The sequence below is a fragment of the Taudactylus pleione genome, unplaced genomic scaffold (assembly GCF_031769625.1).
Source record: "Taudactylus pleione unplaced genomic scaffold, aTauple2 ptg000242l, whole genome shotgun sequence".
Classification (NCBI taxonomy): Eukaryota; Metazoa; Chordata; class Amphibia; order Anura; family Myobatrachidae; genus Taudactylus; species Taudactylus pleione.
The window spans coordinates 10288474-10304390 of record NW_028284644.1 but is presented as its reverse complement, the minus strand read 5'-3'; the positions used below and the strand labels follow the sequence as shown (position 1 = coordinate 10304390).

The window sequence follows — 15917 nt, the reverse complement described above, 5'->3', positions numbered from 1 at the left end:
ATTCTTTAACACCAGTGCAGTCTGCTGTATTAGAGCGTATTCTTTGTTCCCTGTTTTTACACCATATTAATTCTGAATGTCAGGATGTTTGACAAAAATTCTGGAATTTAATTTAAAAGGTGTTTAATTTACCAAATCTTGTCAGAAAAAAGGAAATCCAAATACGTTTTATGCTGTAATCCTTAATGTAAAGGAAATTTAGAGGTAATGGTGCTTATAAGATTATAGTCACACTTTGTTTCCCAATATTGATTAACTGTTTCTTAACTGTCAGCTCTTACACAGATGGCCCTTTTAACCTTTGCTTCTGTTCGGTCTGTGTCAAACCGAAGACTTTCTACTTCAGGGTCCATAGGGGGTCCACAGGGTTGACCTTGGGGTATAGCTGGATCTGGATCCACGGGCACCACGCTGTTAAAGCTTTGCTGCTCCCAGGATGCACTTGGGTCCGTCCTCCTCTATACCCCGACCACAGGCACCTCAGTTTTAGTTGGTGCCAGGCCGGAGTCTGGTCACCCTGTCGCAGTGGGGCTGCAGGAGCAGCCCCTAAGCTTTATTTTAAAAGAGAAATTTTTATTTTTTTCTACTTTTTTTACACTTTTAGAGCGGCAGCATCAGACTGTCCTTTAGGACGTCCACGCTGCCGCTCTTTCTCCCCTCTGGCGCCGCGACGCCAGTACAGCTCTGGGGATCGCGGCGGGACCCCAGAGCCTGTACTAGCCGGGCTCTGGGGACTCCCTTGACTGCTGCCGGACGCGACGGGGATCAGGTAAGCCGCGGGTCGCCGCGTGCGGTGGCCCGCGGATACTTTAATGCAGTCAGAAGCCTCCGGTCTCTGGGGACAGACCGGAGGCGCTAGCGGCGGCGGGCTCCCCCTCTATAGAGGAATACCCGCGTGTCCACTAGACCACCAGGGTAACAGGCTGGTAGCGGGACCGGCAACCCGGGGGTTAATTGCTAGCCAGGGGAGGCAGCCTTCCCTGTCTAGCGGCTCCTCCCCTCAGCTCAGCGCGCCTTTCAACTAGCAGTCTGGCGTCGCTGAGCTGCTCTTATCTCTCGGCCACTCCTCCTCTGAGGTCTCCGTTGGCCATCTTTACTGGCAGGCATCGCAGACTCCCAGGCGGTATCAAGTGGACCGGTCCCCCTGTGTACCTCTCCCCTGCTAAAGGACAGTGTACACAGCGCTATAGCCCTCCCAGACACTGAATCTGGGCGGTTGATTGTAGCGGAAGGTGCAGTGAGTATAACTTTTCTGCATTGTATGTGACTATTGCTAGTGCTGCCTGTCTGTGGCTTATTCTCCTTACTGTCAGCTTATAACTATCCCTTTCCTTCGCCTACGGCCCGGCAGGTGTGTGGGGGAAGGGCATTTTTCTGAGACCCTCACTTATATAAATCACGTATTTGTGGGGTCAGTCACATACTGTTGTGTGCTACACAGTACCATATCTGGGCTGTTGTGTCGCATACTGGTGAGTGCGCGGGTGTTAAAACCGTAATTCCTCTGGTGATACGTATTTCTTGTGTATTTACGGTATCATGTCTGATGAGGAGACTGAGCGCTCTGTGGCTCCTGTGCTATTTTCCTGCAGACGCTGTGCTGCTGGAGTTGATGGGTAGGACTTATCTCAGGATGGTCTGTGCGGGCGGTGCCAGCTGGTACCGGGCCCCTCCAACCCCCCTGGGTCACAGGACCCTCCTTGGGCGATGTTTTCACAGGTGCTGGCGTCTATTGCGGACGGTTATCGGTCCCATCAGCGGTCCCTTCTAGGGCGTTGCCTCAGCCCACCATCCCCCATTCCCCGAGTGTTCCGCAAATATTGCGGTCTCCCTCCGGGGCCCAGACTGTGGGTCCTTACTCAGGACTGCCTGTGTATGTGCAGTCTCCCCCAGTGACGCGTCAGTCTGTAGTGCCTTTGCAGAGTTTTGCTCCGACGGCTCCTCCGCCTTTGGGTGGATGTTCTCTCCAGCTCCGTACAGAGTCTGGCGGCTTCATCCTCGGCGTTTCAGTCGATGTTGCAAAGTGATGTGCCACCAAGGGCGTCTAAACGTCCGGTTGTGAGTTCACTAGCTGCGCAGTTGTCGGACTCGGAAGTGTCCTCAGATGATGGAGAAATCCATGAGGACTCTGACTCTGATGCCATGGAGCAGGAGGTGGAAGCTAAGTCCTCCATTAATGTTCCAGCCTTAGTTACGGCGGTGCAGGCTATCCTACATGTTGAGGATGATGCGCCGGCTCCTAGGTCGAAGTTTCCTAATTTTAAAAAAGGCCAAGGTGACTTCAACTGTGTTCCCCCTGTCTGATCAATTAACGGATCATATGGCGGCGGCCTGGCAATTACCCAGAAGAGGTTGGCGGTGAACTATCCTTTTCCTGAAGCTCATTGCAGGAAATGGGAGACTCCGCCGGCGGTGGATTCCCACGTTACCCGCTTGATCAAAAGCGCGTCGCTGCCATTGCCGTCTATCTCCTCTTTGAAGGATCCCACGGACAGGAAGGTGGAGACTTGTTTAAAGTCCATTTATTCTCTTTCCGGGGCGGTGGCTCGCCCGTCCATGGCTATCTCCTGGGTGGCTAAAGCCATTGAGGCCTGGGCCAATGCCTTGGAGGATACCTTTCCTGATGAGGCTCCGGATATCCAGAGAGCGTTAGTGGGACAGATGCGGGATGCAGCTTCCTATATTGGGGAAGTGTCTTTGGATGCCAGCATGCTCACTTCTAGGGTGTCGGCTGCAGCGGTGTCTGCTCGGCGCTCCCTGTGGCTGAGGTCCTGGAGGGCTGATGCAGATTCAAAAAAGGGTCTGGAGGCCTTGCCTTTTAATGGTGATTTACTATTTGGTCCGGATTTGGACAAAATAGTGGATACTTTGGCTAAGTCCAAGTCGGCTTTTCTCCCTTCGGCCTCTGTGCCGGCTAAAGTGAGGAGCTCTGCCTTTCGGTCCTTTCGGGTTCAGGGTAAGGCCAAGGGCCAGTCCTTCCCGAGACATTCGGCGACCAAGGCCGCACCCAAGCCCAAGAAGCAGGCATGGAGTGCTCGGCGCCCTTCTTCCAAGCAGGAGGATAAGCCTGCTGCCTGATGGGACGAGCCTCTCTCTGGGGGACCCCAGAGTGGGAGACCGACTTCTCCAATTCGCCCAGTGTTGGCACAATACCACCACGGATACCTGGGTTCGAGAAGTAGTCTCTCAGGGGTATGCCCTGTCTTTTCGGTTCAGGCCGCCCCACCAGTTTTTCTGCACGAGTCCTTCTCTGGACAAGACCAAAGCTGGCCAGATTCAGGTAGCTATAGAATCCTTGCTACAAGCAGGGGTCATTGTTCCCGTTCCGCAGTCTCAGCGCGGGACGGAGTACTATTCTACTCTGTTTCTGGTACAGAAACCCAATGGTTCTCATCGCCCTATCCTGAATTTGAAGTCTCTGAACAGATACCTCAGAGTTCCCAAGTTCAGGATGGAAACGTTACGTTCCATCATTCTGGCGATGGAACCCGGGGATTATATGGTCTCCCTCGATATCCAGGACGCCTATCTCCATGTGCCCATAGCATCGGCACATCAGCGGTATCTGAGGTTTGCTATCCTCAACCATCCCTACCAATTTCGGGCGTTGCCTTTCGGCCTTTCCACGGCTCCGAGGGTGTTCACCAAGGTGATGGCAGTTATGGCTGCCCACCTTCGGGGGTCAGGGTCTACGTCTGTTGCCGTACCTGGACGCTCTTCTGCTGCTGGCGAGCTCCCCGGAGGTGCTTCTTCGACATCTCCACCTGACCATTGCTTGTCTTCAAGCACACGGGTGGTTGATAAATTGGAAGAAGTCCTCCCTGATTCCATCACAGCGGATGGTTCATTTGGGAGCCCTGCTGGATTCTCGTCAGCAACGGATTTTCCTGACTCCAGAGGTCTCCTCCCTGCAGCTGCGGATACACAGTTGCCTGAGCAGTTGCCACCTGTTGGTCCATTCGGCTATGAGAGTTCTGGGGTCCATGGTGTCGACATTCGACATGGTGGAATTTGCCCAGTTCCATTCCCGGCCCCTGCAGGGGCTGATTCTATCGGAATGGAACGGGTTACCTCACCGGATCCGCTCTCAGATGCTGGTGTTGTCCCCGGAGGTTCGGCAGTCTTTGGCTTCGTGGCTTCAGACAGCGCATCTGGTCGAGGGGCGCCCCTTTTGGATCCCGGACTGGGTCCTGCTCACGACGGATGCCAGTCTCCGGGGTTGGGGGGCAGTGACCGGCTCATTATCGCTTCAGGGTCGTTGGTCAGCGGAAGAAGCACTTCTCCCCATCAACATCCTGGAACTGCGGGCGGTTTACAGGGCCCTGCAGTCGTCCGGCCCCGCTCTTCACGGAAGGGCGGTTCAGGTGCAGTCCGACAATGCCACCACGGTGGCGTACATCAACCACCAAGGGGGAACTCGCAGCCGGGCAGCAATGTCGGAGGTGTCTCGCATTCTTGCTTGGGCGGAGTGTCACATTCCAGCGATCTCGGCAGTCTTCATTCCCGGAGTCCTCAATTGGGAGGCGGACTTCCTCAGCCGTCACGACGTGCATCCTGGAGAATGGTTGCTTCACCCAGAGGTGTTTCAGCTACTCGTGGACAGGTGGGGGCTGCCGGAGCTGGACTTGATGGCCTCCCGTCACAATCACAAGTTGCCCGTTTACGGGTCAAGGACAAGAGACGCAGGCGCCTGTCTGGTAGACGCAATGTCGGTGAAATGGATGTTTCACCTGGCGTATCTGTTTCCTCCGATATCCCTGCTTCCTCGGGTTCTGCGGAAATTCAAGCAGGACGGCAGCACGCTCGTGCTGGTAGCTCCGGCGTGGCCCAGACGTCCTTGGTACTCCAATCTGAGGTGCCTCTCCATCGACGCTCCGTACCTTCTCCCTCAGCGTCGGGACCTGTTGTCTCAAGGGCCCTGCCTTTACCCGGATCTGGGTCGGCTGTCTTTGACGGCGTGGCTCTTGAGACAGCCGTCTTGAGATCTAGGGGTTTCTCAAGTTCGGTCATTGGTACCATGCTTAGGGCACGCAAGCCTGCTTCTGCGCGGATTTACCACAGGGTGTGGCGCACTTATTTTCAGTGGTGTGAATCCAGAAACTATGATCCGCAGGTGTTCCGGGTTTCCAGAATCTTGGAGTTTCTTCAGTCGGGTTTGGACCTCGGCTTACGCCTGGCCTCTCTGAAGGTTCATGTGTCTGCTTTGTCCGTGTGGTTTCAGCGACAGATTGCTACACTGCCAGATGTTCACACCTTTTTCCAAGGTGTTCTCAGGATCCAGCCTCCCTTCGTGCCTCCGGTGGCTCCTTGGGACTTGGCGGTGGTACTGCGGGTCTTGCAGGGTCCTCCTTTTGAGCCGCTTGAGTCGGTGGAGCTCAAGTGGCTGGCGTTTAAGACCAATTTTCTCCTGGCAATTGCTTCTGCCAGGATGGTGTCAGAATTGGGGGCGCTTTCCTGTCGCCCTCCTTTTCTGATTTTTCACCAGGACAGGGCGGTGCTCCGCACGCGTCCTGAGTTTTTGCCCAAAGTGGTCTCAAAGTTCCACATTAATCAGGAACTTGTTGTGCCAGCTTTTCAGTCACCTGATCTTTCAGCTGGTGAGGCTTCCTTAGATGTAGTCCGGGCACTTAGAATCTATGTGGACCGGACTGCTTCGGTTAGGAAGTCGGATTCTTTGTTTGTCCTCTTCGGTTTTCACAAGAGGGGTTGGCCTGCCAACAAGCAAACCTTAGCCCGTTGGCTTCGTTACGTTATTTGTGAGGCTTATGCACAGGAGGGTTTACCTGTGCCAGCCTCTGTTAAGGCTCATTCCACTCGTTCTGTGGGTCCCTCTTGGGCTGCTAGACGTGGCGCCTCCGCTGTTCAGCTGTGTAAGGCGGCCACTTGGTCTTCAATTCAAACGTTTTTGAGGTTCTATGCGTTTGACACCTTCGCCTCTCAGGATGCATCCTTTGGGCGCCGGGTACTCCTTTCAGCACAGGAGCGTCCCCGCCCTTAGTTGAACTGCTTTGGGACATCCCCAAGGTCAACCCTGTGGACCCTGAAGTAGAAAACAAGAGATATGGTAAGAACTTACCTTTGTTATCTCTGTTTCTACGAAGTCCACAGGGCGCCCGCCCTGACGCACCTGGCTTCAAATGGGCTGTGTGGCTGGTCACCGGTTTTCCGTCTCCCATTTCTGTGAGTATGGTTTCTTGTGTGTTCCAGTCTTCCTTCTCTCTGCTTAGTCTCCTCCTCCGGCCTTAGCTGCTTACCAACTGAGGTACCTGTGGTCGGGGGCGGGGTATAGAGGAGGACGGACCCAAGTGCATCCTGGGAGCAGCAAAGCATTAACTGCGTGGTGCCTGTGGATCCAGATCCAGCTATACCCCAAGGTCAACCCTGTGGACCCTATGGACTTCGTAGAAACAGAGATAACAAAGGTAAGTTCTTACCATATCTCTTGTTTTTCCTTGTTATGCAAACAGTGTAATTGTTTGCAGAATATTTAGTGTAGTCTGGTTAATTATTTAAATAGAATGTTAACAGTTGTGTTAAACCAGGGTGGGGAACTTTTTTTCTGCCGAGGGCCATTTTGATATATATAACATTATTCACGGACCTGTGCTGGCCACGCCCCCTTCAAGTCATGTCACACGGGGCGGGACCACAATCGGCAGTGATTACAGCGATGCTCCGGGGTGCTGTAAGGGCAGCGGTGTGACTGTCTGAAGCGTCCTAAGGACGCTCCAGGCGGCCCTGCTGCATAGATTCTGGCTGCAGGGTACCATTCTAGGCACCCAGCTAGCCAGATGAGGCTAGCAGCAAAAAGCTTAGAGGGCCAGACCAAATGATTTTGGGGGCCTTGTACGGCCCCCCCAGCCTGAGGTTCCCCAACACTGTGTTTAACTAATATGTAACTTAAAAACAAAGGAGAAACAATAGTTTAAGATACAAAACTGAATAATAAGTTTAGTCACTGCTGTATTCTAGCAATTGGTGTTTTGTTCTCCAAATTAGCAAACAGTGTATACACCCAGTTAAAGTAATCTACATACATGTCTAGCTCATAGTCAAATTCTTAGGTTATGAGCAGTGGTGGATCCAGAGGTGGGTCTGCAGCGCACTCCAAGATTCAAATAGGGGAGTCACACCAACTGCCATTTCACACGCTGCCAAACAGATGGCTGGAACTTGCTGGCAGTTGATATTGCTCCCCTATTTGAATTTTGGACTGCGCCACTGGTTATGAGCCTTGTTTTTAGACAGACCTATAATTTCAATTAATTGTATAGAGTACAGCGAGTTTAAATTGTATACGTGTATATATACACTGTGTGGCTAATTAATACCATCTTATGGTTGAAGTGTAATCTTTTTAATGCATTTTTACAGCCTCTATCTATGGGGTAAATTGAGTTAGGACTTCTGATCTTTGATAGAAACAGGTAATGACCCACGTTAGAATGATAGATATACCATATAAGCATAGCTTAAAACAAACCCAGCATATCCCATATTTGGATGTAACTATTGACCATATTCTGTTGAGCAATGAATGTCAGTGTGGCTTGCTGTATGGTGATCAACTCAGAGATTGGGGGAGGCTGTATCTGAATGACAGTAACGTGAAAGAACACTAAAGGCGTAAGGTGAAATCCATCTATCTAGAAGAGAAAGTGAGAAGTATTGCACATGTCACAGTGAGTGACACACTTTCAGCCTGGAGGCTCGATGATCTTGGTTTATTGTTTCTCTCATCTGGGCTTGGTTTTCCCAATGTCCATGCAGCCAAAGTCCTTTCAAAAGAACTGTAAGATGTACACATTGCAGCCACATAGGCTGTCTTTCGGTTGGGATCAGTAGTAGAATTTTTAATGACATTTAACCATAGCAGATGTCAAATCTATTTGTGGATTACCCATTGAAACGAATATTAATGTTAGTAAAGTATCATAAACTGGATGCATTTTAATTCTCCTTGTGCTTCTTAAATTCAGCTTCTCCCGTCCTTTTTCGTCACGCAGTGTCAAGGAGTTGAGGGTTGAACTGGCAGCTCCAAAATATATAATTTAAAAGGTCTTTCTTCCTTTCATAATGTAGTAAATTGACCCTGCCCACAGATGTTATATTTCCAGATTTAGAGCTGAAAGGCTGTCCTGTCATTGATCAGGCCCACCTTTCCACATTGCTTTACCAAAGAAAAAATGTTACTCACCCTTGCAAGGGGCACATGATTTTATAGTCTCTTTCAGGAGAGACTAGGTTGAACCTGCAAATTCTGCACAACATTCTCTTGAATAAAGAACAATTGTTTCCTTGCCAAATACTTTCAAAAATACTTCTGTCCTTTCTGGCAACACCGCAAAGCTCAAATTATTTCACCTTCGCCTTCCCCCATATCAATCTGCTTCTTACAGGTAGCCTTTTTTGTCACCAAATTGGCCAACTCTACCTACATCAATACTGTGTCCTCCACAGGTGCTGAGCTGCGGTGTTGTCGCCTCACACATTCTTGTGGGTTTTTGTTGCAGATCTTGGTGCATAAGAGAAATCCTTATGACCTTGTGGTACAATTATAACCTATTTAGGACATTTTTACAGCCTCCAATGAGGCAAGTTGAGTTAGAACTTCATAGTATTCCTAATCGCACTCAGGAGTGGATGGTTTTTGGACTCACTAAAGAGTGGATTTACTCACAGGATGAGCAAAAGAACAGAGCATTAAGCTCAGAAAAGTGCCACACCCTATGGTATGTACTGCCTAGATAGACTGAGGATGGTGGCAGATGGCACCACTCATTTCTTCTTTCCTTCACAGGAAACCATAGAAATAATGAATTGATCAAAGACCTCAGATCCGTGAGTAAAGGTGCCCACACACATAGCGATATTTTACACGATCTGGACGATTCCGACGCATTGGAACGACAGGTCGTGTAAAATATGGCCAAATCGTGAGTCTCCACTCACGATGCGATGCGCGTCCCTGCTGGTTGCACATCGCATCTTCAGATCTGCCGTGCAGTAGGGCAAGGACAGCAGCCTAAGGGTGGACACACCAAATGAGGTTTCACCAACCTCTAAACAATAGCTCAATCAACAAATTAAATAGCCATTCCTCCTCCGGCACTTGCAAAAAAAAAAAAAAAAAAAGGACCAAATGAATATGGGTAAAAAAAAAAAATCATATTAGATTCCTTTAGAAAAGGTGATTATCCACGCTGCTTCCCATATTACAACTTCTCCTCATTGGAACTTCCTCCAACAACAACAGGTAAGTCCTCCGCCCTTTCTTGATTTCAAGAAACTCCTGAATCTACTAGGGTATAATATGCAATGGAGAAAAGGAAAATACATAGCACATACATTAAGTAAAACATGAAGGGTTAAAAGCAGGGCTTTTGGAACTATGGGTAACATCCAGGTTACAAGTTCTATAAAGCAAGATGAAATAAGTATCCCGCTGGATTCCCGGGGTTCCCTCTGGAAATCCACAGTAGCTACCAGGCACCGTCCCCTTACACAATATTTGGATAACACTATACAAGGCCAACGCGTTTCAACCCGCACCTGTGTCTTTCTCAAGGCAGAATGCTCAAGTAAATCCTTATCCAAAATGAAAACCCGTATAAACCACCTTTTCCAAAGGAACGGAATATGATTTTTTTTTTTACCATATTCATTTGGTCCTCATTTGTTTTATATTTACAAGCGCCGGAGGAGGGATGACCAATATTAAAGTAGCTAATGGTGTCTTTGAAATGAGTAGAGACTGGAAGTTGAAGACCTGTTAGATAAGTGGTCGCCAACCTGTAGCTCGCAGTATTAATTTTGGTAGCTCACCTAGCTGCAGTACTGCTGAGTCAACTAGGAGGAAGTTCTGACGTGTACTCCCCTTTGGCGTCAACACCATGGGGTAGCCACAGGGAAGCACGTCAGGTGATTGCCGCAGCTTCTACAGCAATCACCTGACGTGGTTCCACCCACAGCATCTATTCTACGGTGGAGCGAGTGACTCCCACCCAGCCCTGCCAGAAAATTACACAGCAGCTCTGCCTATATCTTTTGCTCCTCTACTGCACATACCTCCTTGGGGCCGGTAATTAGCAGTGAAATGTAGTTTGTAAATAAAATTTAAGCGCAACAATATCACTGTAATAATTAAATGCATTGTTATTTTCTATGAAACATTTTTTTCATTAAATGACCTTCAGTTATTAGCCAGATTTTTTTTTCTACAATTTTAGTAACTCTTCCGGAGGTTTATCTAAAGTAGCTCACATCTCAATTAAGGTTGGCGATCAAATGTTAAGGCAGCTAGCAGGTGGCAGCCATGTCTGTCACCACTTTTATTATTATTATTATTATTATTAAATTACACCTTTACAAGCAAACTCTCATGGTCCAGTAGCTGAATGCTGTTGGAATTCCAGTAGATCTTTAAAACAACCCTTTACTGTGTATAATGGCGCTTCTTGTAATGTCCGACTACTTTCACCAATCTTATATTTGTCAAAAACTGATGATTACGTGGGAGGAACAGTGGCAAACGCAGGATTTCTAGAGGGGGGTTTCCAAATGCTTGATTTTACAGTGAGTGTGGCCAGTCTATGAAGAGGGTAGAATTAGTACTTAACCAGCTTTAATATGCATCATACAAAGTATATTGCGTGTCATAATTCCAGCACACAGAGGGCCAGCAATCACAGTAAGCCATTAAATGCGGCAGTAGGGCCATCCTGGTTGAGCTGAATGTTTTTTAGGCACCTTTCCAGAGCATTGGAGCAAGTCCAGGGTCTGGGGGAGCAGCAGAATAACCTAGCACTGCCCTGGACATATATGTCCATATTGGGCTCTATAGCAGCACATCCCTAACAGGGAATGTTGGTGCACAGGTTATTTATTACTAACTGATACATGTTAAAAGATCCACAGGTGGTGCTAATTATTTCATTTGTGATACTTTGAAGAATATGCAGCACTAGTAAAATTCTATTACATTACTATTTCTATTGTGGTCATGGTGTGGGCTGGGGAGGGGGCTTTGCAGGCAGACAGACCGGATTGGACAGTACTGCTAATCGTCTATGAACACTGCCAATTTATTGTCAGTCACCCACTACGATACCAGAGATGTTATGGTTAGACCTAATGGTACAGGAAAGGGTCTCCATACATACAGTATGACAATGATGGAAAGAGGGCGCCTTTGCCTGGTACAGGGGCATTTTAAGAGAGGAGTGGGCCAATGTGCAGACTCAGTGCGGGCCCCTTCGTCTCTCCGGCGGTGCCGCGGGTGCAGTAGAGTCTGGCTAAGTGCCAGAATCTACTGCGCATGCACGGGTCTCCGGAAAATGGTGCCTGCACCATTTTCCCCAGTGACATCAGTACTGCACATTAGTGAGTCGCCGGGAAAATAGCCGCCACCATTTTCCCCAGTGATTTTTGCTGCTCTGCAGCAGACAGGCAACTATAAAGACTATAATGAGTGCAGGGTGTGTGGTGTGGACCCAAGGGCCCGTGTGCACCGCACCCCCTGCACCTGTTATAGATATGCCCCTGCCTGTTACCATTATTGATTAACACAGGCTCAAAGTGATACCATTAATTCTCGTGGAAAGGTAGTGATAGAGTGAAAATCCTATGAAGGCAAGTAGGACCCAGATCCGAGCGTGACAGCAGGCCCTGCATAAAATGGCAATTAATCCTGTCAAAGGCCTTTTCCACACCTGTGGAGAGTAAGACAACTGGGATGGAATGGTTTAAAGGTTAAATGCATAAAGATGATGATGGTGGCGTCTCAAGCCTCACAACCAAGTTCAAAGCCTACCTGGTCTGAGTGCATCAGCTCAGAAAGCAGGGTCTTGAGTCTAGTAGCTTTGAGCTTCGCAAATAACTTGATAATCAGTATTGAGTAATGAAAACTGATGAAACTGGGACACTATTGCCTATGGCAGTGATGTGGGCCTCCAAGGATTGGCCTGAGAAATAATGGTCCTCTTAGATCTCTTTGAAGGCCTGAAGCATCTTGGAAAGTGTATCTGTAAAGGTTTTGTACTACAAAATTGTTCATCTATCCGAGCTCAGACTTTTCTCATAGGACTTTAGGGCCTCTTCCAGCACAGCAGCAGAAAAGGGGGGTGTTAAGCCAAAGCTGGTCAGCCGTTGAAAGAGTGGGGAAATCTGAGTTCCTCAGGTGCTGGGCTCCAGAATCTCCACAGGATGCTATTCCTTCAGGAGACTTGGGATCATTCAACTTGTAAAATTTTGTGTAGTAGGAGTAGAATGCATCCACGATATCTCATGAGTTTGTGCTTTCTGCTCTTGGGGTCTCTAATGAGCTATATGTATGAAGTGGCTCTTTGTGCTCAAAGGGCTTGGGCTAGTATGTTACCAGGCTTGTTGCCACACTGAAAGTAACGGTTTCGGAATTTGCGGTAATCCCGCTTTACTCTTTCACGAAGCAATTTATTTAGTGCCGCTCTTGCATCAGTCAACTCAGCTAGGACTGTATCATATTGGGAGGCCTTATGTGACAATTCTATAGTAATAAGCTTTTGTAGACTGAGATGTTTCTGACCCTCCTTCACCTTTTTTAATACTGAACTCAGTTGGATAAGCTTTCGTACAGTACACACTTTAGATCTTCCCACAACGTGAATTTGGACAATTAAGGGGTCTTGATAAGATCAAAGTAATCACTGTTTGCCTCATCCAACTGGGATTTACAGCATGGGTCAGGAGGAGTTATTTAATACCCCTTTTCTACCAAAAACCCAGCACCAACCTAGGATACTGAGCATGGGTTGGAGCTGGGTTTTACCCCTTTCACGCCGGCAGCTGGACCTGGGTTATTTTTCGAGTCCGGCCATTCACCCCAGACCTGGGTCTTCTGGAATTACAGTGGAAGCGTCGTTTTTTTTTTTTTCCCAAGGACCCTTTTTCACAGAGACGCAACCCAGTTTGACCCGGCAAAGGGAAAATGGATGCAAGTCTACACAGACACTGTAGTGTGTGGATGATTGGGGCATGATCTGACCATATAGTAATGACAATAGAATTATGCTGAATGCGATGCAAAAGTCTTCTGTGGTAGCGCAATCTATAATAAACATGATCATGTAGGGTGCCTCTTACCTGACTATTCAAATTCAGAGAGTATCTGGCGGAGTTCCTAGAGGCATCAAATTATGGCTGGATGGTCCAGTTCAAATCCCCCTCCCCTGACAATGAAAATACCTTTGGCAAGGGAGTCAACTTGATCTAACACTCTGGCTCCTGATTGGGTATATAAAGGTGTACATTTGGCCATAATTCCCCTACATTTCACTAAACTAAACCTTTCTATATCCTGATAAGGATGGCATCAGGGAAAATAAAATGGCAACTCCTGATGTAGAAATTCTACCCTTGCTATTATTGCTGAAGAAGGCTGTAGGAAGATGAGTTGAGATTGAGGGCACCAATTATACCTGTGGGGGGTAAGGATGCTCATGAATAGTACCCTCAGAAAGCCTAGGCTGGAGGAGCTCTGATAGTGTACGTACGCTCAAGCACCCCATAAAACTTTTTTATTTAATGACTAAATATGAAACATTTGGTGTTCAAGAACTGGTGTGTTATTTTTTCCAGGTTTGATATATATTTAAAATTGTGTTATTTTTATGTATCTGCAGCGCAACCCGCAGGAAACCTATAAAGGGCGCAGCTGGTCGTCCCATTCAGTTCCGATATGATGACATCGTTGCCAGGGCCAGGATGCAGGAACAGACCAAGGAGGTGGTGACAGAAACAAAAGCACAACGCTTGATCCCTGTGCCAGTTAAAATTGCCATCTTTATTTTTGTAGCTTTCATTGCCCTAGTTATTCTTACTATGGAGAACAGCCCAGAGAATCCGTTCAAACCCCTCACAGAAGGAGATGCTGAATTCCAGCAACCTTAATAGAGAAAATACAATGCTACATTGAGGATCTTTTATAAACTACCCAAATGTGCAATGCTTGTTCTTTGTAATGTGTCTGTTTCTTGTAAATTGGGTATGTTAAGTGGTTCTTCATGATTGTGAGCATAGAAGTTGCAACAAAACACTGTTCTCAATTGCATAACACCTAATGGTTGAACCTATGTTCTTCAATATAAAGTTTTTAGTTATGTTGGGCCTTAAATTGGCCATAGATGCTGCTATTAATAATGTGATTCTTCACTTCAATTGCACACAAATGAATGGTAAGTGGTTTCCAAACCTCAGCAATCACCATTAAAACATTATAAGAGAAAATTATTGGGAGTCTTCCAAAATGATGAGCACTGCCTACGTCTCTTAAGCTAGACCTGCTTGGCAGTCTAGCTACCTAGTATTAACACTGTTGCTTTTATGTGCATTAAGTTACATATCTCTTCTGTATAGTACCAGTTTACTGATATCCGAAACCTATATAAATCCGTTCCTTTGAGTTCTCATTTGAAGAGAGAAATCACTAACACAATTCTGTTTTAAAATTTGTCTACTTTAAGTGGGTTTATGGAAGTGTTTAAATGGTCTGCGTCACTTAAAATGTATGTTTACTGGATTCGGTAGTGCTACACCCATTTCATATTCTATTTTCTTTAGATTATGTTTGTAAAAAAAACTAGTGATTTTAGGTCACTGAGATTGAAATTCAACAAAAGAAGCAATTATTGCTGAAAAATTAACACCTTAAATATCCAAACTAGCTTGTTGATGGTATGTCTCCCACATGACGTACATCAGGGTTTGGTTTATCTGTTTATTATGTCCAGTACCATTTTTGGTTCTGCATTTGCAAATATGTACTGTTGTACACTGTTTTTGGTGACTGGCTTTGTTGGACAATTTCTGGCTCATTTCTCATGGTTTGTTATGTAAGTGTTAAGTTATTTTATTCAGTGTTCTAATAAAGCATTTGTTTATTTTCCTCCCTTTCTGAGTCTTCATTTATATGAGAACAGGAAAATTTTATTCCAAGCTTGTAAGATGATGCGAGTTTTCAGCAGCATTCCACAACTTTTATAAATATGAGAGGTTATAGCGCAATCTACACCTCAAAAACAGAATTAAATATATTTGAAAGCTTCCATTCAACGTCAGAACTGGATGTGTTTTCATAGTTCACAGCAGGGGTGCACAAACTTTTTTTTTTTTTTTTTTAGTTTGAGGGCTACATTGAGAGGTAGCACTTTTTGAAGTGGAAAAGGAACCTCTTTACAGTTATGCCAAACCTCGTAGCATTGTCATGGGAACAAAATGTGTGCACTGCCTCAAAGTAGCGATGCACAACCAATCGTGCGGCCATTACATATAGCAAGCCACACCTTTCCCCTACCCTTGCTTTGCCCACACCTTTCCCCTCCCTGTGCTGTGGCAACAACTTCACTAGTGGAATTCTTGAAAAGTAAGGAGAGCAGCATATTTAAATATGTATAGTCACAGTATCTTTATTAACCATGCTGATTTGTAACGATTAAGCAGGTGGGAAAACATGTCTTGTTAAGCTGTATTTCTTGCAAGCAGCAGAAAAACAAAGTAACTTAAATTAGCAAGGGTTATGCGGCAAGGCAAAATTGTTGAAGTAGAGACGTACATTAGTCATAGTGATCATAACCCTATCTATGTACTTGTTCACAACTTCAGATATTACAAGTGAGACATGAGTGCAAATAGAACTGGTAGTGCTCAAGGTCAGCTTTCCTGAATTCAATTCCGATTCATTTAGTAAACGTACCTGTAAATTGTATCAGCATGTACATAATAGCACAGTTGATGTAATGGTTAGCATTACTGCCTCACAGCACTGATGATATGGGTTTGAATACCACCACGGTACTAATTGTAGGCGTTTGTATATTCTCCCTGTGCTGGCGTGGGTTTCCTCTGTGTGCTCCAGTTTCCTCCCACACTCAAAAAATATACTG

At 46.8% G+C, this 15917-nt stretch overlaps 1 protein-coding gene across 2 annotated transcripts in view; it reads left to right on the top strand.

The window, feature by feature from the left end:
- Positions 1-14920, top strand: part of LEMD1 (LEM domain containing 1) — a 150437-nt gene extending 135517 nt beyond the window's left edge. For both annotated transcript variants that reach the window (XM_088479660.1, XM_088479659.1), the window contains one exon: positions 13659-14920. In XM_088479660.1, coding sequence (XP_088335786.1) covers positions 13659-13926 — 268 coding nt within the window. In that variant the 3' untranslated portion in view covers positions 13927-14920. The remainder of the gene's footprint in view (positions 1-13658) is intronic.
- Positions 14921-15917: the final 997 nt, after the last annotated feature.